Source organism: Gekko japonicus, unplaced genomic scaffold (genome assembly GCF_001447785.1).
Source record: "Gekko japonicus isolate JY-2015 unplaced genomic scaffold, Gekko_japonicus_V1.1 scaffold306, whole genome shotgun sequence".
In the NCBI taxonomy this organism is placed as follows: domain Eukaryota; kingdom Metazoa; phylum Chordata; class Lepidosauria; order Squamata; family Gekkonidae; genus Gekko; species Gekko japonicus.
In genome coordinates, this window is record NW_015172013.1 from 1294800 (window position 1) to 1317927 (window position 23128).

The 23128-nt window shown below is 48.5% G+C and overlaps 1 protein-coding gene across 8 annotated transcripts in view; it reads left to right on the top strand.

The window, feature by feature from the left end:
• Positions 1–23128, top strand: part of MEF2D (myocyte enhancer factor 2D) — a 202814-nt gene that overhangs the window by 169070 nt on the left and 10616 nt on the right. For 4 of the 8 annotated variants that reach the window (XM_015420280.1, XM_015420276.1, XM_015420277.1 and 1 more), the window contains 4 exons: positions 2097–2153; positions 7153–7346; positions 8484–8504; positions 14081–14210. In XM_015420280.1, the coding sequence (XP_015275766.1) occupies positions 2097–2153; positions 7153–7346; positions 8484–8504; positions 14081–14210 (402 nt within the window). The remainder of the gene's footprint in view (positions 1–2096; positions 2154–7152; positions 7347–8483; positions 8505–14080; positions 14211–23128) is intronic. The other 4 variants (XM_015420284.1, XM_015420282.1, XM_015420279.1 and 1 more) reach the window with 3 other exon arrangements.

The window sequence follows — 23128 nt, forward strand, 5'->3', positions numbered from 1 at the left end:
AGCACCTGAAAGACTAACAAGATTTGTGGCAGGGGAGGAGCTTCCGTGAGTCAGCACTCACTTCTTCAGAGTTGTGCCTGACTCACAAAAGCTTATTCGGTGCCACAAGTTTTATTGGTCTTGAAAGTGGCTACTGGACTCTTGCTCTTTTCTATTGCTGTTTATAGTTTCAGATTTTAGCACTGCAGCTGCTGTTTTATTTTATATGCAGTTCTAAACGGTCTATCAGTGGTGTTTTATTTTATTTTATTTTGGGCTGTTAGACTGTAGTCCACCCGGGGTGCTTTTGAGAGAAATCATAAGCAGGTCCACTTAGAATCCTACTCAGGTCTGTTCAGTGGGGCTTATTTCCAGGAAAGTGTTCTTAGGATTGCGCTGTTAGTAAAGCAGAACTGTGGGGGGGTATAAATCCTCTGCAATAAATAGTATTGTAAGTTTGGCTGTAACATGTAGTCAATCAGTCAGGTAAATCAGTTACTTTTATTCTGATAGGCTAAAAAGTGATATCGCCAATTAATTGGGCAGCAGACTTTTAAAAATAGATTTATTATAACTTTTTAATATCACTGCTTTCCAAATATGTGTAGCTGGCAAGAGAAAGGGGAGTGCCTTTTCTAAGATGTCACCTGGTGTATACTTAACCTAAAAACAGAACATGCTTTTTCCTCCAGAAGCTGAGTTTTTATTCATGCACTAAGTTAGGCAAAAGTAATCAATTAATTGACAAATCAGCTGAAACTCACATGGTTGCTTGGCTAAGAGGGTTTTTTTAATTAACCTTCTGGGGAGATGCCTAATGCAAAGACATAATGTTGAGCCAGGCCAATAAATAAGAGTTTACAGGAGATTTCTTCTTTTGCTGGAGACTCCTTGCTTAGCCGATCCGTTTAGCCTTCACAACAATCTAGTGAGGTGGGCCAGTTCTCATTCGCAGGTGTTAAATGGAAAAGCAAAACAAGATATGTTAGCCTTTTTTTTCCAGATTGCATGCCCGGAACGGATGCTCAAGGGTGTGAGGGTGGAACCATAGTTCTGGGCCACACCCTGACCAACGTGTTTATTGGAAGATGTGCACACAGGATCTAGGCAACACAAGGGTTTGTGTTTAGGCTCCTGTCTGTGCAGTCAGAAACCCAGAAAAGGCTAGGTTCCTGATTGCAGGGAGAAAGCCCTGTTTGCATAAGACTGATGCGCACCTTCCAATAAATAAGCATAGTTCAGGGGTACAGCCTGGCACTGCAATCGTGTGTGTGTCGTTCCCCCCCATCCAGTTATTTCCAGAATGTTTTCTGAAAACGGGTAAGTTGCCTAGTGACAGCCAAAATGCATGAAATATCCCACAGTTCACAAGGCAGCTAACATAACTATATTTACAATACAATTCTAAACACAGTATAAAACACGTTTAAACACCAGAAGAATAAATAAAATGGCAGCCAGATAGTTTGAAAGAGCAAAACCTAGAAGGAAAAGAACCCTTTGAGCTACCTCATCTGAAAACTGTTGGATACAACAGTTTTAAATCGGTGCTGAAACTAAAACAGAGAATCTGTGCCAACAGCCTGGAAGCCACCACTAAGATGGCACAGTCCCTTCATAGTTGCCTGTCTGACCCCCGAAGACAGGGTTACCTGGAGCAGACTCTCCAGCAGTAGCCTCCATAAAAAGGCAGGCTCTTGGGGGTGAAGGCAGTCTTTCAGATCTCTTGGCCTTGTGCTATTTGCTCCCAGCATTGGCATTGTGCTGTGAACAAACTGGAAGCTCGTGCAGAGCCTGAAACATGTGGTTGTAGGACTGTATCCTTTCCTGGTTTGAGGTGTGGGAGGTGACGTGTCTGAATCAATGCTCCCTCTAAGTTGTGTTGTGAGCCAAATTCTACTTTGTGAGCTACTGGCATTAAAGTTGTGAGTGAGCAATTTGGGTACTGCATAAATCAGTTTGCTCCGGAGCCCTCCTTCCTGAGCTAAGACAAAAATGTGTGAGCCGGAGGCTAAAAAACTGTGAGCTGGCTCAAAGTAACTCAGCTTAGAGGGAACACTGGTCTGAATGCTACCCTAGATAAAACCTAACTCCTCCTGCCAATCATTTCTTTTTAGGGGCAATGCTTGGAGGAGACTTGAACAACACAAATGGCGCCTGCCCAAGCCCAGTGGGTAAGTTGACACGAAAAAGCCAAGCTGGCAATTTTTGGCAACCAGATTAAATGGAATTTGGAGAATATGGATTCGTGCATTCAGAAGAGAGGGGTCTTCTACAAGGTTTCTGAAGAGTGCTGCCTTTATAATGCGGACTGCGAAGGCTGCTCAAACTCCAGGAGAGCTGTGTGCTTGGAACGCTGCTGTGACAGCTCGAGAATATGGATTCGTGCATTCAGAAGAGGGGGGTCTTCTAAAAGAGGGGTTTCCGAAGAGTGCTGCCTTTATGATGCGGACTGTGAAGGCTGCTCAAACTCCAGGAGAGCTGTGTGCTTGGAACGCTGCTGTGACAGCTCTGAGCTACCTGGTTTCTCAGCCAGAAGTAAAGCTGCTCTTGGCCCAGGGCCACCTCCAGTGTTTTTGGGTGCCCCTGGCTTATCTGACTGTCTAGAACAGAGGTCCCCAACCTTTTTGAGCCCACACGGGCACCTTTGGAATTCTGATACTGTGTGTGTGTGTGTGGGGGGGAGGTGCAGCCGCAAAATGGCCACCACAGGGGGCAGAGCCATCCACAAAATCATTGCCACAGCTTACCTCCAGCTACAGAGTGAAGACCCTTGTGCTGTGGTGATGGCTGCTATCTTTAAGCAGCGCCCGGACAAACACTTCTCAGGGATGCTCTAGGCTGATCCTGCATTTGAGCAGGTGGTTGGACTAGGTGGCCTGTATGGCCTCTTCCAACTCTGTGATTCTGTGATTCAAAGCAATATGTTTAAAAATCTGCATAGCCAATCAGAAGCCTTGCTGAGCAAAAGCCCCACCTACTTTCTAAAAATACTTGGGCGTCAGGAAGGCTGTTGGTGGGTGCCATAGCCCCCAAGGGAACCATGTTGGGGACCCCTGATCTAGAATGAACTAGAGGTGCAACTAAAAAGAGATGGAAAGGAGCGGGGTAGACCAACTGCCCCAGAGACTTTTGCATCTTCGGAGAACACACTGGGGCTTGTTTTCTGTGAGTCCAGGGCCACTGGACGGGTCGGAGAGAGTGTGCACCGCCTCGGACGAGGTTGGATCAGTGCACCAACTGCCCCAGAGACTTTTGCATCTTTGGAGAACACACTGGGGTTTGTTTTCTGTGAGTCCAGCGCCACTGGACGGGTCGGAGAGAGCGTGCACCACCTTGGACGAGGTTGGATCAGTGCCAAGGCAGAGGCAAGTTGGCCACACTGGGTCTTGGCCGGTGGGCCCTTTTAATAGATCTGGGCCCAGCAGCTGCTCAACCTGCTGGCTATTGATGCCGCCTTTTGTTGATCTGGCCAGTGGCACTAGGGTGACTGACAAGTACTTGACCATTGGGTACTAGGCACTTACTCTTTTAAATGTGACTCATGCTATTTGATACATTAAGTGGCTTTTAAAGTAAATGCATTAGGCTCTTTGTGTTTTGGTTTTTACCATTTGACCTCAGCCCTTCGGCCTCGCTGCTGCCTCAAAATGTCTCTATGACGCTCTTGTTGTTTCTAATATGGCTGTTAGGCTGCCCGGATGCAAAGGGGGGCATCATAGACTCGGTAGCTTTTTGATACTGATGCAGAGAGAGACGAAATTTTTTGCAGGTGTGGCTTCTCCTGCAAGACTGATATATTTAAAAAATCTTAGAGGTGCTCTGGCTCTCCTTGCTCCTGGCAGTCTTTCGGATTCTTGCGTTCGTTCTTCTGATCCTTAGGTTTCAAGTGGACAGATTTGGACAAAGAATGCAATGTAGCTATGTTGATCCATTAGTAAAACGTTTCATGGGGATAGTAGTAAGATGATTTGATTGCAGTTGACCCTCAGATATCCCAAAGTTGCTTGATGCCTTTCGCTGCAAGTTTTGGACTTCAACAGAACTCTTTGTCAGTGTGGGTGGTTATAAAGGAAGGAGAGGGGAGAGGGAGAGAGGAAAGAGTTGTGGGGCACCGTGGCAGCTCCTGTCTGCAGCCAGGCAGCTAAGTATATACTTCATACATGCATATGGTGCTTTTATTATGGACAATACCAAACAGCTTAGCAAAAGAACTCCCAACAAGGTAGCTGAAACACCCAAGGTTTAAAAACATTAAAACCACAGCTGACAATGTAGCAAAGGAACAGCTTCACCGAGCACAATTGGGATACTGGCAAAAAAAAAAACTTATCTGGGAGGCTGACATAATTACACACTTAAAAAAGCTACCCCTAGAGAGCAGGGGAGTGGAACCCGCATTGTAGGGCCACAACTGGAGAGTCCCGGATGAGCTGGTTTTTCAGCCCCGATTTTAATTAGAGACTGAGCTTCGCCGGAGATTGCTTCTTCGACCTTGTCAGTTTCCAAACCAGCCCCCCCCTTTTTTTTAAAAAAAAAGCCCTTGTTAAAACTCATAGTTCTGGGTTGCTTCAGAAATGTCGCCCGAATCCTTTTTTTAAAAAAAACACGCCTCTTTGATTTATTTAATTACTGCATGGCGGTGGGTGGTTACGGTTCTAATTTGGCTGCTGAGACATCCTGGCCTTGGGCTGAGATGCTAGAGTAGTCAGGCCTCTGGTAACTTTTTAAATAATTGTGCACAAGGAGGAATTTGGGGAGGCGTCGCTTTTCCGGTACCAGCAGCACAGTGATGGGACAAGCCACGCCTGCCCCACCCAAGTTCTGTCTCCTTCCGCTGTTATCCAGTCTTCCTTCATTCTGAACTTCCACATTCAGGGGCACTCAACCTCTGAATCGCAGTGCCAGGAGGCAACATCAGGGGAAGGCCTTAGGCCTCTGTGCCCTGTCGTTAGCTGTCCGGAGGAACTGGTTGCATGAAACAGGATGCTGGACTAGATGAGCTATTGGTCTGATCCAGCAGGGCTCTTCTTATGTTCTGTCACACCAGGAAACAAGGGAGAGGGGCACGTTTGTCTCAGCTGGTCGTGACCTGGGGGCTTACGTGGGATAGGCTTGAGACTCCAGGGGGCCTGGCCTTGACAGGCATCTGTGTGCCAAAGGCAGGAGAGACCTTTTTTACATTTCACTTAAGGTACTGAAATGCCGAAGAGCAGCCCTGCCCGAGACTCCTATGCACACTTGCTGTCTCTGTCAATCACACGCACACACGGCCTCCGCCATCCTCTCCCCCCCACCCCCCCAGCTCCTCTCCCATCTCCAAAGCAGCCCCCATGTCAGCTGTTGTGAGCGGCTGTTCCAGCTTGTAACTTGGCAGGGTCTGTGAATGTCAGCATTGACGTCACCGAAACATTCCCCTCATTCCAGGAAACAGGAGCAGGGAAGCGAGAGGAGGGCGGGGAGGGGGGGGCGAGACCCTCGCAGAGACCTCGGACGTTCTCAGGACCTCGGCTCCTTTGTCCTGGCCTCTTTTTTCCCATCTTGTGTGTTGGTCTCAGAGAGTAACCAGACTAGTCAGAGCAGGGTTAGTCACCTGGAGCGTGGAAACTGTGGTTCAAATGCCTTGCTTATACCCCCTTGGCATAACTGTGACATTACATCTGCAACTGATTTCCCCTCCCACATTGGTTTGAAAATCTACTGCTAAGGACTGATTAGGAGATCTGCTAGGGATGAACAGTGAGGAACCGTGTGTGAACCACGATCAGCAAGAACATCAGAAGAGCCCTGCTGGATCAAACCAGGGGTCCATCTAGTCCAGCATCCTGTATCACACAGGCACCAACCAGTTCCTCTGGAGGGCCAACATACAGGGCATAGAGGCTGAGGCCTTCCTCTGACATTGCCTTCTGGCCCTGGTATTCAGAGGTTTACTGCCTCTGAATGTGGAGGTTCTCTTTAGTCACTATAGCTAGTAGCCACTGTCCTTCATGAATCTGTCTGATCATTTTTTATATGTCTGTGCTCCCCCCCCTTCATCACATCCTTTTACTCATTGAGGAAAGGTATGAAGGAGATGGCATCTAACTTGGTATAAAAGATTTTAGAGTGTTGCAGCAAAAACACAAACAGGAGTTTTGGGGCACTTTAAGGATCACCAAACTTGAACTGTGGTAGACATTCTAATGAGGAAAAATGATGGCCGTGCCAGTGGACAGGAAAGTCAGAAAAAGAACAAGATGTGAGATAGAGAGCTGAATAAACTCTACCTCACACCTTGTTCTTTTTCATCTTTCCAGACGTTTTTATGAGCCAGAACGGCTTCCTTCATATGTATGTGTTGTTGATTGGCAGAAGTGTGTCTGTACAGTGGGTTGGATCCAACCAACATTTCCGCTGGTGGAAAGGGAAGGAGGGGTGGTGGTGTCTCCCTTGACTGCCAAAAACCCTCTGCTGGGGATCATGGAACAGGCATGGCCAAAAGCCACGTGGAACAGGGGCTGTAAGAAAGAGGGGGATTGGACAAGATTGATAGAAAAAGCTGGGTGGATCCAACTCAAGTTTATTTGCGTTTGTGTGTGTGTGTGTGTGTGTAGACAAAAATCAGGGTGATGTTGAATTATTGTTATAAAGTGAGGCTATAAAAAGCCTGGTGATTGAAGATAGATACCGCTAGGTTATTACGTTACTATGCAGAACACAACAGAAGGTGGGTAGTAAAGAAACCCTGTTCCTACCTGTGATGAGCTAATAATTCCCAGTCTCTCTTGTCCAACCTACCAGTGAGCTCCAACTCAGTAGCTTCTTTTTTGTGTGTGGAAAACATGTAACTTTCAGATTTGAATGTCCAGGAAGATCAAAATTTCTAAGATAGATACGACAAAATTGTGCTAAAATTGTGCTAAAAGCACTCAAAGAGACCACCAATGCCGGCTTCCTCCCCCGACCCTGTAGTATATCCCTAATTTGCAGTGGAAGGGGAGGAGGTATTCCAGATGCAATAGCTGTGTCCCTTTTTGCTATAATTCATTCGCTTTAGGCCCTGTCCAGTAAATGGATGGATCCTGGGCTTTTTTCCCTTGGACATTTTGTTTCTGCCCAGTGGACACGTGGACTCAATGCAATGAAGACATATATGGGACTATACAAGATTCCTTTCTTCTTTCCCTTTAGGGAATGGTTATGTCAGTGCCAGAGCCTCGCCTGGCCTCCTCCCCGTGTCCAACGGTAACAGCATGGGCAAGGTCATCCCTGCGAAGTCACCACCTCCACCACCCTCCCACGGCACCCAGTTGGCCGCCAACAACCGCAAACCAGACTTACGCGTCATCACTTCACAGAGCGGGAAGGGACTCATGCATCATTTGGTGAGTACCACTTTCGACAAAGGAATGCGGACATGATGCTGTGGCGAATGTTTCAGATGTTAAAGGGTTGGCGTGGTTCGGGAGCAGACTGGGTGTGCTTCCCCCCCTTTCTAAAGGGTTGAGCTGACATTGGTCATTGGTAGATTTTGGCTTGTGTGAAAGTCTTTTCCCAAGTTAGATCGGCATTGGAACCCATCTCAGTTCTTGCAGATAAATATCCCGAACAAACAGTGTGTGCAGCCACAAATAAAAGGCTTTGCACATCCAGGGAAGGAGGGGTCATTTAGCTTGTCAAGATTGTTCCCAGTGGGCCATTTGCCTTCTCTCTGTGTGTAAAGGGCCGTCAAGTTGCAGCCAACTTACTGTGACCCCAACAAGGGCCTTTCAAGACAAGTGAGAAGCAGAGGTGGTTTGCCATTGCCTTCCTCTGCAGAGTCTTCCTTGGCAGTCTCCCTTCCAAGTGCTGACCCTGCTTAACTTCCGAGATCTGAGAAAATTGGACTATACCACGATGCCTTTCCCTCCCAGCCATTGCCTGAGAGGCGGCCAAGCAGAAGCCAAGCTGAGCCCTGATGTCACTAGTCGTGTTTTGGGGTCCAACTCAGATCTTGGTGACGATGGACAAAGATATCATTTGATGCCTCCTTCATTTCCTGGAAGAGGAAAGGGGGCAGTCTTGCGCCTCCTGATGCTGACACTCACCTTGGCTTGCTCCTGGGCCTTTACTGTCCCCATCCACCCCCGATGGCCACACCTCTGATTTCCGCCCTTGTGAGAAATAATTCCTGAGATGTCATCCAACCAGAGACTTGCTGAAGATCTCATTGGACTGATACTCAAAGGGGGTGGGCGCCATTGTAGAAGGCTCTATTCACACATATGGTGTGTGCAGAAAAGTTTCAAAGATGGCCCTTATCTGATAGCCTGTTAGCCATCTAGGCAATAGACACATCACATCATGGATGTTTTCCTACAGCTTGAACATACTCTGTTCCTTCACAGTTGTTTCAACCAAGGCCTTTTTAATGTGTCCTTATGTGGTAGAGAAAGGGATTCTCGGCTAGGGCTAGGAGTGGGGTCAACATTAGGGGTTAAATTTAATTGTCTTCCTTGGTTTCATTTCTGTTCTGCTCCCAGACGGAGGATCATTTGGATTTGGTGAGTTTCCTGCCTTCTGTTTGTGTGTGTGTGTGTGCGCGCCCTTGCTTGTGTTCCTGTCTGAAATGTCTTGTCCAATTTAACAAAGTGTGTTTCCAAATGGCGAGGCAGGCCTCCTGAAAGGGGAACCAACCATGAGGGGGATTCACGAGGGGAATCCGAACCTCCTTGGTGCCCAGGTTTTGAAAACCCTGATGGGGCTAGAAGGTGGTTGGCAACTTGCCCTCTTGCCAGTTGGTGTAATCCCGACAGCTGTGTAGACGTTGTGTGCTCTCCTGCATTGGCCAATCTGAGGCCCATTAGGGGGATGATTCCTAAATTTTCAAGGACTTTTAGCTTTCCTCTTTCCTTTTTGAGGCAGAGGGGTTGCCTCTTTTGAACCGGGTCGGAAATCAGAAAGGGTTTATAGTTTTTCTTTGTAACACACCTAGGGAAATGTTGATCACCACTTTGGGGTCCGGAAGCAATTTTCTCCAGGCCAGTTTGGCCAGGGATTCTGGAGGGGTTTTGGGTTTTTTTTGCCATCTTCTGGGCATGGAGCAGGGGTCCCGTGGGGTGTGTGTGTGTGTGTGGGGAGGTAGTTGTGAATTCCCTGCCTTGTGCAGGGGGTTGGACTAGATGACCATGGAGGTCCCTTCCAATTCTATGATTCTATGATTCTACATAAATACTCTGATTCTCTTTTTTGGCAATGATTACTGTAGGTTGGGCCTTTTTGACAGCCCCCCCATCCCCCATGCCATATTATCCTCCTATGTATCTATCTATTTGGAAGAAAAAACAATATGCCGCATAAAAAACTCTCAACCTGCCCTCCCCCGAAGGCAGCTTGCACTCAAGTGCTGTCACTGAAACACCCGCTTTATTCATCAATAATTAACAGTGACTAGCCACATTTTTAAAAAATCAATTAAAATATCATTAATCAGTAAAAGCACCAGCTAGCAGAGAAAACCAATCATATTAGGTTAATCAGGGAATATGAGCTCTCTCTCTCCCCCTGCCCCCACCCCACCCCAACCCTCCTGTCAGTTCTCAGCCAAAAGCTGGCATGAACAGAAAAAGTTTTCACTGGATGCCAAAAATTAACCAAGCTTAAGTGTCGGGTGAGCAGCTGTAGGGGCGGAGTTCTGGAGTCAAGGTGCTACCACAGAGGAGGCCCTTCTGTGATCATGCATCTCACTTTTGAAGGCAAGCAGGGCCTCTATAGAAGATTAGCTGACAGGCGGCTTCCAAAGGATTTCCTTCACATTGTGTTCTTCCCTTCTCTTGGTTTGGGCTGTCCTTGAAATAAGCATTCCCACAGCACCTTTTCCAGACTGCTGTGCAACTCGTTATGTGGCTCTTTCAGATCATGGGGGAAAGCTGGTACTAGGCATGTTGCATTAGCCTATCCAGGGCAATTCTGCATGTGATTTGGCAGACCTGCACCTTGGAATCCATGGGGCAAGACCTGCTGATGTCATATGGCAGGCCCTGCTTACATATTACTTTCACCATTCCAGTCAAGGTTGATTCGGGCTCATGTAGGGCAGGTGGGATGAGGACGTGGACATGGGGTGGGTGCAGTGTCACTGATGCTGCTGTGTCACTTCTGGGTACAACCAGGAAGTGACGACGGATCTCTAGGAATTGCCAGGAGCTTTATCACAGAGTTTCTGATGATTCTTAGAGCTACTCTTTATCACTTCTGGGTTGTACCTGGAAGTGATGTAGTGAACGGTACCGTTGCTGTTTTTTCCCCCCTCCCTCCTGTTGCCACTCCCGGGTAACAAAACTTGCCAGCGGGAGGCACTCCTAAACTAGAGGGACCAAAGGCAAGACAAGGCAGCTTCAGAGGTCAGGTGGAGCCCAGGCCTTGCATGAAGAAAGGTCCATCCATATCACAACCATAGCCAGCAGAAGACGGCACTGAGCGGCTGTTTTGTGGCAAGCATAAATAGTGCTGACTGATAGTCAGCGAAACGTTCAGTCTTGGCAGCTTCAGGCCCTGTGGTGAGCAGCTTCCCTACCCGTGCTTCAGTTGCCCCCTGCTAAATTCTGCACTAGGCAGCCTCCCAGCATGCCTGATATGATGGCCGGCCTTGGCTCACGTACACACAAGCCTTGGAGTGGGGGTGCCTTTCACGAACCAGATTGCATGGACAAAGGGTCACTCTTGTGCACTTATCCTGCATGCTCCAAGTGGCCGGTGTTCACACTGCTCTTTCTTCCCATGTCCTTTGAGTCTCTGTTTCACCTGTCCAGTTAATGTCGGGTGCTGTGTCAATCGTGTGCTTGAAAAGGAAAAACAAGACACTAACAAAAAAAGCTAAGTTTGTAGAAAGATGCCTCACGCAGTGGTAAAAGTCTGGGGAAAAACCTTGTTGGCGAGTGAGCAGGTGTCAGAGAATGGTGAGGAGAGAGCAGCCTGGACGCACAGGAGGAATCCCGAGAAAGCAGCCCAAGACAAGAGAAGCTGCTGGCTCTGGGAGATCAGGTTCAAATCCTCGCACTGCCAAGAGGCTTGCTGGGGGCGACTGTGGACCCAGCCATATTTTCTCAGCTTAACTTGCCATCCAGGGTCGTTGATAGTGGTTAAGTGCACGGATTCTAATCTGGGAGAACTGGATTTGATTCCTGACTCCTCCACATGCAGCTAGCTGCTGGATGACCTTGGGCAAGCCATGCTTCTGTCAGAGCTGTTCTGGAAAAAGCAGTTTCTGTCAGAGCTCTCTCAGCCCCACCTGCCTCACAGGGTGTCTGTTGTGGGGAGGGGAAGGGTAAGGAGCTTGTAAGCTGCTCTGAGACTCCGAGTGATAGTGAAGAGTGGGAGTGTCTGGTGGCTGCAAGTTCTAGCTCTTAGCGTTGTGCTAGTGGCAAGCTAGACCTGTTTTTAGGGACTGAGAGAGCTCTGAGAACTGTGACTGCCCCAAGGTCACCCAGCTGGCTTCATGTGTAGGAGTGGGGAATCGAACACGGTTGTGCAGATTAGAGTCTGCCACTCTTAACCACAACATCAAACTGGCTCTCACCCTACCTAAATGAACTTGTTAGACCTGTGGTCTACCTAATCCTTTCAACTCGCGATGCCGAAGATTAAACCTGGGACCTTCTGCCTATCAAGCGGATGTTCCACCACTGAGCTGCAGTTTAAGGTCTCGAAGCAAAAGATGAACTAATCCCTCTCTCTGTCTCTTTCAGGTGATGTGAAGAGAATCAAAAAGGAGGACTCAGAGGAGGAGGAATCTGGCCAAAACATAAAATACCAAGGCTGGAGGAGACTCTTGACCCAGATCGTGGAGAAGCACTCGCACTCTGAAAGGGTGGCCTTGCTCCCAGTGGTGCAATCCACTCTGTCCCTTCAGGGTTCTACCACTCGATGTGTTGATAAAGCCGAAGGCCCCGTCAGGGAATAGATCATTGCCATCTCACCTCTCCGATGCTCCTCCTAGAGGGAGCCGTTCCAGAGTAGCAAACACATACAAAGTGAGCTTTTGACTCACAAAAGCTTGTTCCCTGGGAAATTGTATTGGTCTTTAAGATGCGACTGGACTCGCATTTTGTTCATCCTGAATCGTTCCCAAGTGGATCAAGAAGAAGAAGAAGAAGAAGAGGAGGAGATTGGATTTATACCCCGCCCTTCACTACCCAAAGGTGTCTCAGAGCGGCTTCAGACACCCTGTGAGGTAGGTGGGGCTGAGAGAGCTCTTGACAGAAACTGCTCTTTTTCAAGAACAGCTCTTATCAGAGTTACGGCTTGCCCAAGGTCATCAAGCCAGGTGCAAGCGGAGGAGTGGGGAATCAAACCCGGTTCTCCCAGATGAGAGTCTGTGCACTTAACCACTACACCAAGACCTAAAGGGTAGGGGGAGGAGATGGCAGTGAATTCAGAAAATTTATAGGGGCTCAAAAATATGCGGGGGCTCAAGAATTTGTTCTCTCCAGAGTCCCCATTCTGTGTCCAGAGGCTTGCCTGTGGTCTCCCCCCCCTCCTCCCATTTAAAGGACCTGAGGTGACCTTCTGAGTGAAGAAAGGGGAGGGAGCGGACATCCCAGCCTCACCATGAAAAGAATTTGGTCTCAGATTCTCCGAAGAGGATGGGGACCGTGGTCACAGCCCCAGCTAATGTCAGCTGCAGGCGCCTGCCAGAAAAACCGGCTTCCCCCGGCTCGATGGCTTAATAATTATCTCCCTCGGCTTAGTCTGGACTCCATGATTTGGAGTCGACTCATGCTTCATAGGGGTGCATCTGCAGTCCATGCAGCAAGAGTGCCTCTGTACTTGGCTTGGGAAATAGGGCATCTGAGTCGAGAATTCTCTCAGGAATACTGTGGGTGTTCAGGCACTAAGGCTTTGCATTTCCTCCGATTTCCCCCTTTTCTTCGTAGGTTGGTTTGCAGACCTTTAAAATTGGTGTGTGTCCCCCCCCCCCACCTCCAGAGGCAGTTTGGTGTGGTGGTTAAGAGCGGCAGACTCTAATCTGGAGAACTGGGTTTGATTCCCTGCCCCTCCACATGCAGTTGCTGGGTGACCTTGGGCCAGTCACAGTTCTCTCAGAACTCTCTCAGCCCCACCTACCTCACAGGGTGTCTGTTGTGGGGAGAGGAAGGGAAGGCAATTGTAAGGTACTCTGAGACTCCTTTGGGTATTGAAAAGGTATAAAAACCGACTCTTCTTTTTTCTGCCTCCTAGGGTTTCTTATACACAATTCTTTTTAAAAAATCTAAGCAGAATTTCTATAGCTTGTATAATTATGCAAATGAAGCATCTTTGCATCTATTTGCATGCACGTGTCCGTGCTTGGTATTCCTACAATAGGGCAGAGGGCTGTTAGAAGCGCTAAAGTTGACCTTCCTATTGGAAAGATCTAGCCTGGCTGAGAAGCACATACTTGGCTGAGTTCAGACAGAGCACAAAACCTTGATTAGCTGGTGAAACCAAGATTCGGTTCCCAGATAATCATTCAAATCCTGGCTTGCCTGAACAAATGCTAGTTTCACCACCTTCCCTCTTTCCATCACAGAAGAAGAAGAAGAAGAAAAGATTGGATTTATACCCCGCCCTTCACTTGGAGTCTCAGAGCGGCTTACAAACTCCTTTCCCTTCCCCTCCCCACAACAGACACCCTGTGAGGTGGGTGGGGCTGCGAGAGCTCTGACACAAACTGCTCTTTTTCAAGGACAGCTGTGCCAGAACTTGTGACTGACCCAAGGTCACATCAGCAGCTGCAAGTGGAGGAGTGGGGAATCAAACCCGGTTCTCCCAGACTAGAGTCCACGCACTTAACCACTACACCAAACTGGCTCTCCATGCAGCAAGAGTGCCTCTGTACTCTGTACCTTGTTGCAGAGACCCACCTGCAACAAGGGGATAAGCCAGGATTAAGCCAGGTAGTCATTTATCATGCCAAACCATAGTTAGGCCTAACACTGGTTAATAAAACAATTTCAAACTAGCCTTCAAGATTTCTGGTTTCATGGAGGAAGCTTGAACCCTCCCTGCTCCCCAAGCAAGGCTGGAGAAACCTGCACAAAAGGATGCTGCTGTGTTTCCCGCTATAACCACCTTCCCTTTCTCTCCTCTCTTTGTCCAGCAGAACACTCAGAGACTCGTCGTGTCTCAAGCGACACATTCTTTGACCACACCAGTCGTTTCCGTGGCTACTCCGAGTCTCCTGACACAGGGCTTGCCCTTCTCGGCCATGCCCACAGCATACAACACAGGTAAGCCTCAGAGACCTTTGTCTGCACGAGTTGTGGATGGAGGGGCGGGTCATTCCTCCCCTCCCCACTTTGAAATCGAGGCACATCCTGGCTCCGCATTATGCTTCCTATGTGGAAAAGAGCTCTTCCTGTTGAGAACCCCCTTGCTTATTTAAATCCTGTTATTGCATGCTGGTGTTCTCAGAGGGGGTTCACATAAGCAAGGTAAAGCAATGGGAACAGCACAATACCCTTTCTGGGTGGAGGGAGATATGCCACAATGGATGGGGAGTTGAACATAAGAACATAAGAGATGCCAATGTTGGATCAGGCCAAAGGCCCATCCAGTCCAACACTCTGTATCACATCGTTGCCAGAAATACCAGTGCCATCAGGAAGTCCACCAGTGGGGCCAGGACATTAGAAGCCCTCCCACTGTTGACCCCCCCCCAAGCACCAAGAAGACAGAGCATCACTTGCCCCAGAGTCCCTATCTATACCTTGTGGCTAATAGCCACGGATGGACCTCTGCTCCATACGCTTATCTAATTCCCTTTTGAAGCCGTCCATGCTTGTAGCCGCCACCACTTCCTGTGGCAGTGAATTCCAAGTGTTAATCACTCTTTGGCTGAAGAAGTACTTCCTTTTATCCGTTCTAACCCGGGCTGTTCTAAGTTGGGCTGATATTTCTCCTGATGCTTTGGGGGGGTGGCTCTCAACAGGCGCTGGATCCAGGTGTGAAGGAGGGGCGTCTGGCTGCTTTCTTACCTGCCGCTGATGTCCCCATTGATGGTCATCAGAGGAGTGCAGGAGGGGAGGGGTCCTCTGAGCTGGATCCAGGAGCGATGCCTCCCTCTGATGACCTTGTTAATGGAATTCCTGTAAGCTCCCTGGCAGAGAAGATCGGGAACGGTTCTCCTTTATACAATGAGTGATTAAAAGGTGGAGTCGATGCCTCCCTCTGATGACCTTGTTAATAGAATTCCTATAAGCTCCCTGGCAGAGAAGATCGCAGGGAACAATTCTCCTTTACACACAATGAGTGATTAAAAGGTGGAATGTGCTGCCAGAGGATGTAGTGATGGCCACAGGCACAGACAGCTTTAAAAAGGGATTGCCACAAATAACACCCACCAAGGGAAGGCCATCCACAGTTCACAACGGTATATGCTCAAAACTGTGTATTACAGTCATTAAAGTACAAAGATGGGTTAAGTGGTCATAACCCCATAGAATGGATAGGCACTTATCCAACGGATTGCTCATACCAATTAAGCATATTTTACAAAAAGAACATGTTCAGAACCAGCAGCAGGTTCCTCTGTAATTCCATACATGATTAAGTGTCCATAGACTTCCAAACAGAAAGTAAGGGCGAAAGAATAACAGCCATACGTCTCTTCCAGGTATAAATCAAGATGTTTCAATGATCTTCAACAGCGGCTGGTAAAACGGAAACCCGATTTCCAAAATAACATAGGCACAGCTCAAAAACTTCAATGAAATCCTAGATTCTGGGGGAAATTGGCTAATCCACTTCAGAGTGCTGCTGTTGAAAGCCAGAGGGGAGGTAGTCTTTCCGTACCGAGTTATCTCTGCATATAATGCCAAGGTGGCACGCCGAATGATCAGTGCAGTTTGCCTGCTGTTGTGGGCTGACCTGGGGAAGAGTTTTCTCTGCCCGAGACCCTGGAGATCCGCTGCCAGTCAGAATATAAGCGGGCTTGATGGATCATTGCTCTGACATCTAGGATGTTTCCTAACATGTGGTTCTAATGAGAAATTAGTGCAGTTCTGAATCAGGAGTCAAGGAAAGAGAGAAACCCATCAGGGAAAACAGCAAGTCCCATTGCCACACACATCTTTCTTTTTACTTGTGCTGCTGCAGCCCTCAAAATATCTTGGGGGGGGGGACAACTCTGGAGCCCTGCCCCTGGGTCATGGTTCTGGATGTTCCAACAGCAAAAAGGGGAGTGCACCCTTCATGAACATTTAGAGGAGGCCCCCCCGGCCTTTTTGAGCTTATGAGAATCTTTGGAATTCTAAATAACACAAAAAAGGACCATGGTGTTCCGTAGCTAGTATAGAAAAGAATGCCACCGTGTTAAGAATAAGATACCAAATATTTATAGTGGTTATGTTAACATTCAGTATTTGGGAAGAATACTGAATGTTAGATAGCCACTATAAATATTTGGTATCTTATTCTCAATGCGGTGGCCTTCTTTTCTGTACCACCTTTGGAAATCTGGCAAAGTGTGGTGGTGGGTGCAGCTGAAAAATGGCTGCCAGAAAATGGCTGCCACAGTCACACGGTGAAGATCCTTGTGCAGTGGTGACAGCTGCGACCAAAGCAATGTTTTAAAAAATGTCCACAGTCATTCAGATCTCCAGCAGCCAGTCAGGAGCCTCACTGGGCAAAAGCCCCACCTGGCCTTGCCCGCTTCCTTAAAAACACTGGGCAGCCACCAGGGAAAGGTGTTGGCGAGCAGCATGGCCAGGGTTGCCAGATCCTCTCAAAGCTCCAGTGGGGGGATTTGGGGGGGGCGTTCCAGGGGTGGGCAGGGACGTCCCCAAGCCCCACCCCAAGCCTTGCCTCCAAGAGCGACCACCCACACAGCCACCCGTCTCCCTCCCCTCCTGCCCAGTTTAAAAGGCTAAAGCTGATCGACGTGGACCACGTGGACCACCGACCAGCTGGAGGGCTCTTTAAATGTAGCAGGAGGGAGGGAGAGGGGCAGTCGTGGGCCACACGCTCGGGTGGGGGCTGTGGTGCACGGGCTGGGGGAAATGAGGGGTGACCGGGGGTGGTGGTCGCTCTTATGGGCGGGGCTCAGGGTGGGGCTTCCCTCGCCAGCCAGCTGCCAGGGGCAGATTGAAGCCCCCAGAAGCAGGGGAATCCCTGCACGGACCTGGGGGCTGACAACCCTAAGCTTGGCACCCACAGGCGCCATGGTGGGGGGCCCTGGTTTAGAGGAATCTTCTTGTCTGAAAAAGCAAAGAGAGTGACAATGCGTGGAATTGCTGATCTGTTCAGCTGGGGGTAAAGAAGGTTGTGATTATTTATCGGGAGGAGGAAGAGATGGATGCCCAAAAGCCTCTAGGTGGACGTGCAAAGGAATCGCACAGTTTTTGTGCAGCAGCACATTTGTTTTATTTATTAACTTTGACTTTTAGGCCACCCACCCCTGAAAACAGGGCTCAGGGTGGCATACAACAGTGCTAAAAATCACAAATCTTACAAAGGTTTCGGAGTTAAAATACATAAAAATACAGCCATGGCAACCCAAACCAATCTGATGGCGATATTCCTGGAGTATCATTGCCTCATAGAGGAAGGCGGTGGTGATGGAAGAGGAAGAGAAGTGCCAGACTAGATAGAAGACCGTCACTGTCCTCAACCAAACGCCTGGCGGAACCTCTCTGTGGATCAACAAGAAGTTTCCGCCAGGCACGGATGCTATTCGACAGAGAGTTCCACCAGGTGGGAGGCAGGGCAAGGCAGGAAAAGCCCTGACCCTAGTTGAGGACAGCTGGATGTCTCTCGGGCAAGGGACCACCGGGAAGTTCTTATCTCCTGAATGTAAGGCTCGTCTGGGGGTATACCAGGAGAGGTGTTCCCAAAGGTATGTGGGTCCCAGGCCGTTAAGGGCTTTAAAGGTTATGTGAATGAGGAATGCATACTTTGGCCCAGCATCTCTTCCAAATCTTCCGGTAACCCTTGTGCAAGCTCTGCAGTTTCTTCAGGAAACCTCCGCTGACGTTGAGCATACGGCAGCTTCATAAACGTGTGGCTTTGGGGTTCCAGGTAAATAATTCAGGCAACAATCCATATCTGGATGGCAGGGCAGGTTTTGAATTCCGAAAGTCCAGGCTTTAACTCTGGTTAAAGGATCTTGGGCGGCAGGACTGGGAAAGAACCGTTTGCCAACTGGAACAGACAGTTATGTGCAAGAGAGACCAAAGGTCCTGGGCTGCTGTGTATGTTGTGTAGAGCACCCATCGTGCTTGTGGAGGGTTCTGGTTCAGTCGTGGCATCTTTTGGATCTCAGAGCCTAAGATCTCAGGTCTTTATCAGTCTGTACAGGCAAACTGCATGTGCAGCCTCAATTTGTATTGGGGCTGAGCAGGGAGGAAGAACGGATTTAACCCTTCACTGCCTGCTTGGTTCTACTGATCAAAACTGGGCTCCCTGCCAAGACCTGTCATTCAAAACCTGTTTGTTTTCCCGGCTTTTATTGACTGCAATAAAAAAGGCCAATGCTATGCTGGGGGTTATTAGGAAGGGTATTGAAAACAGATCAGCCAATATGAATCAATGGTGCAACCTCATTTGGAATACTGTGTGCAGTTCTGGTCACCACACCTTAAAAAGGATATTATAGCTTTGGAAAAAGTACAGAAAAGGGCAACTCGAATGATAAAAGGGTTGGAACACTTTCCCTATGAGGAACGGTTAAAGCGCTTAGGGCTCTTTAGCTTGGAGAAACGACGACTGAGGGGAGACATGATCGAGGTTTACAAGATTATGCATGGGATAGAGCAGGTAGAGAAAGAGGCACTTTTCTCCCTTTCTCACAATACAAGAACTTGTGGGCACTCAATGAAATTGCTGAGCGGTTGGGTTAGAACGGATAAAAGGAAGTACTTCTTCACCCAAAGAGTGATTAACACATGGAATTCACTGCCACAGGAAGTGGTGGCGGCTACAAGCATGGACGGCTTCAAAAGGGAATTAGATAAGCATATGGAGCAGAGGTCCATCAATGGCTATTAGCCACAAGGTATAGATAGGGACTCTGGGGTAAGTGATGCTCTGTCTTCTTGGTGCTTTGGGGGGGGGGTCAACTGTGGGAGGGCTTCTAATGTCCTGGCCCCACTGGTGGACCTCCTGATGGCACCTGGTATTTTTGGCCACTGTGTGACACAGAGTGTTGGACTGGATGGGCCTTTGGCCTGATCCAACATTGGCCTCTCATGTTCTTATGACTGTATAGAGCTACTGCCATTCATAGCAGTCTGCTTTGGACCAGTGGTCTGACTATGCATATAGAGTCTTCTTAGCAGAAAACTGAATGACGGGAGGAGGGAGAGAAGGAGGCACAGTAGGTTACCTGGTCCCAGGTAACAGGGAACAGGAAAAGGTATAATGGGGGCTGGAGGGTAGGGGAAGAGAATAGCTCAGAGCAGAGAGAAAAAAACCTCTCCTAATTGTAGACCTGGGTCATTGATTAGAATTGATCAGCAGTTGGCAGTTCACACAATGTATGCTTAGCTTCTGCTGTTCCGAGCAGTATTAGAGAGCCAGCGTGGTGTAGTTGACTACAGTGTCGGTCTAGGATTTGGGAGACCCAGGTTCAAATCCTTACTGTGCCGTGGAAGATTGCCAGGTGCCCGTGGTCCAGTCAAGCACTCCCAGTCTCAACGACCTCAACAGGGCTCTTGTGAAGATAAAAAGGCATAGAGGAAGAAGATGATTCCACTTTTAGACCCCTATTGAGGAGAAAGGCAGGATAGAAATGACGTAAATAAATCTGTGGCCTCCTAGATTGGTGGCCTCCAACCTTTCCAGTGAATCTCTGTAATATGTTGGCAGATCAGTAAGCTCCACAATCGCGTTACAGGCGTCCACATGGCATTGGAGCCACGTGACAGGAAGAGAGGGATGAACCATGTGACAGGAAGAGAGGGATGAGCCATGTGACAGGAAGAGAGGGATGAGCCATGTGACAGGAAGGGTTCGAGACAGGAAGAGCCACCTGACGGGAAGAGAGGGAGCCAGAGTGGTGGCCTCAGCAGTGTCTAGGCAGGACCATGGGCAGCAGTGGGCCTAGAGAGCCAGGGACAGGAAACACGAGCGGAGCACCAGGAGTTTTAGCGCCCAGAGGAACAAAACGAGGGTCAGAGCCAGGGAGGCATCTCCTCCACCACTCCAGGACCTCGTCTTGCTGTGCTGTTGCTGTTCCCAGCATGTGAGCAAAGTGAGGCAGAAGCCATGGCACCCTGCTCTCTATACAGCAGGTCTCTTGCCAAAAGACAGCAGGGGAGGGAAAGGAGCAGTTCTGTAGGGTCTCGTGACCCAGCAGGAGGGGTTCCGTGACCTACCCAAGGGTCATAGCCTTAGAGGGCTTTGAGGGCAACACTGATAGAGGAGGCATTCATTTAGATATAAAAGCACAGCAGAACTTCCACATACAGTGGCAGTCCGCCTGCAAGCCCTTGACGGAAGAAGGAAGGGTCCTCAGAAGTGATGTATCTCTGCTTGTCATCTTCTCAAAAGCTGGAAACGAAGTAGAGAACTAAATGAGTCCTTGGTCTGATCCAGGATAAAAACTGATTTAAAAAAAAAAAGTCAGGGAGGGAGAGGGGAGCGTTTTTATAATTAAGGAATAGGAAACTGAAGTGGACACAGAGCATGACGGAGATCCAGCAGAAGGTCTTAAGGAATGGGCTGATGTTGAGGAATGGAATGAGGCGTGAGGGCAAACACGCCTTGCTAATTAGCAGAGGTGGCCCGGCATCTGTCTGCTTGCGAGCGATGTCTTTTTCGGGGTGGCAGTGGATCATGCTGCTGCTCTTGGTCATTGTTGCTGTAACTTGCAAATAGATGCTTGAATTTGGGCGGGGGGAGGGGCAAGGTTCAGTCTGAGGGAAACCTCCACATTCAGAGTCACTAATCCTCTGAATCCCAGAGCCAGGAGGCAACATCAGGGGAAAGCCTCGGTCTCTGTGCCCTGTTGTTGGCCCTCCAGAGGTTCCCACAGTGGATGGCCACTGTGTGAGACCAGATGCTGGACTGGATGGATCCAGCAGGGCTCTTCTTACGTTCCTATGTTCTCATCACCTATCACCTAACCCTTTTAAGTGGAGATGCTGGGGACTGAACCTGGGACCTTCTGCATGCAAAGTACATGCTGTACCGCCGGCCCTGCAAGACACCAGGCTGTTTTTTCCCCCTTTGCTTGGCTTTGCATCCTTGATGTACAATATGTTTATTTATTTACCAAGTGCATCTTTATTCTCAAAAGAGCTCCAGGCGGCATGCATGGATCCTTTCTCCTCCTTTTTTCATGAAAATAACACTGTAAGCAGATTAGGCTAAGGGAGAGCATGAGAGGTTGACCCTATGTCACTGAAATGAGGCTCGTGGCTGAATTTGAACTAGGAATGTGCAAAACAAAACAAAAAATCATTTTTTTCTGATTCGGGTCTGTTGGACCTGAAAAATATTGGTATTCCCGAATATTCCCAAACACCAGTATAGGTTTTGTACTGGGATTTGGGTGAATATTTGGGAAACCCACATTTATTCAGCTCCACTATACCCTATGGGGACAGTTCCCATAGGGTATAATGGAGAAGGGATTTAAACCTTAAATGCTTGCTGAGTTCACTTGCCGAGTTGTGCCACCACAGCGGCACAACCCTGCAACTGAACTCAGCAAGCATTTAAAGTTTAAATCCCTGCTGAGTTCACTTGTCGAGTTGTGCTGTGGCGGTGGTGCGACTTGGAAAGTGAAATCAGAGGTCAATTAAAGAGACCACAGTCTAGCCACATCCGAATAAAAGCTGAATAATATTGGCTTTTATACCCGAACATATCGATAAGCGGGTTATTGTGGCTCAAATGTTCCTTTTATCCCCAAAATAGGTCTGTCAATGGCTTATTAATCATGATGGCTAAACTGAACCCCCTTGTTCAGTGGCAGTTTACCTCTGAATAACAGTCATTGGCAGGGGGCAACACTGGTGGGAGAACCGTGACCTTCATGTTCTGCTTATGGGCTTCCCGGAAGCATCTGATTCCTTTCTATGTGAAACAGGATGCTGGACTAAATGGACCTTTACTCTAATCCAGCTGGGGCCTTCTGAAGTTTTTCTGCATTTCTTACAACAATCCGAGGGGGGGGAGTGACCCACATTTTCCCAGTGAGTTTTGCAGATGTTCATTCTTTGCTTTTGAGCAGGAGTTGACAGCTGAGGGTGTGTGTCAGAAACTGACAGAAACTGCAGACACCCAAAGTAAGAATGGAAAAGGACCAGTCAGCTGAGCCCCCCCCCATTTAATATTTTGGTTTCATTGTGTTCACATCAAACCCAAAGGGACAATATGACAGAGCCGCCTTCAGGGGAGGGGGACAAGTCTGTGTGGAGGATGATGGTTTCTGGTGAAAAGAATTAACTCCCTCCTCCATCAGAAATGCACAGCTTTGTCTCTTGAGGTTTTTATTGCAAGCGTTCAGGGGGCTCCCATTCTCTCCTTGTTCTGGGCGTCCCACGTGAGAATATCCAAACCCAGTTTCTGTTGCACAAAAGCCTTTTTTTAATGTTAAGGTGGCAGAGAGAGACTTTCGGTGTTGAAACATGTACAGAGTGAAGTGACAGAAGTTCTTGTGGTTGATTTCCCTTTTCCCACCCTGAAAAAGGAGGTGGGGGGAGTACAAGTAAAACCGGCCTGAACCTTAGGAAACCTTCCCCCCCCCCCAACAGTCAGAGATTCTATTATTTTATCAGTGGCTTGGGAGAGTATTCTTTCCTTCACCAAAGTCTAACATGCTGTTTAACCAACAAGTGGCTTCTAAGAAGCCCATGAATAGGACCTTGACAGAGGTAGTAATTTTATTTATTTATTTATGCCCAACTTTCCTCCCCCAGTGGGGACCCAAAGTGGATGGCAACATGCCATCCTCTCCTTTATTTTACCCTCACAACAACCCTGTGAGGTAGACTAGGCTGAGAGCATGAGACTGGCCCAAGGTTACCCTGCAAGCTTCCATGGCAGAGTAAGAATTCAAACCTTGGGTCTCTCAGATGCCCAGTCGGACACTCTAGCCACTATACCACACCCTATTGTTGGTCACCTAGTAATGGGCATTCACACCCTGCCTTTATACATGGAAGTATACATTATACATGGAACTTCCGTATTCAGAGGCAGT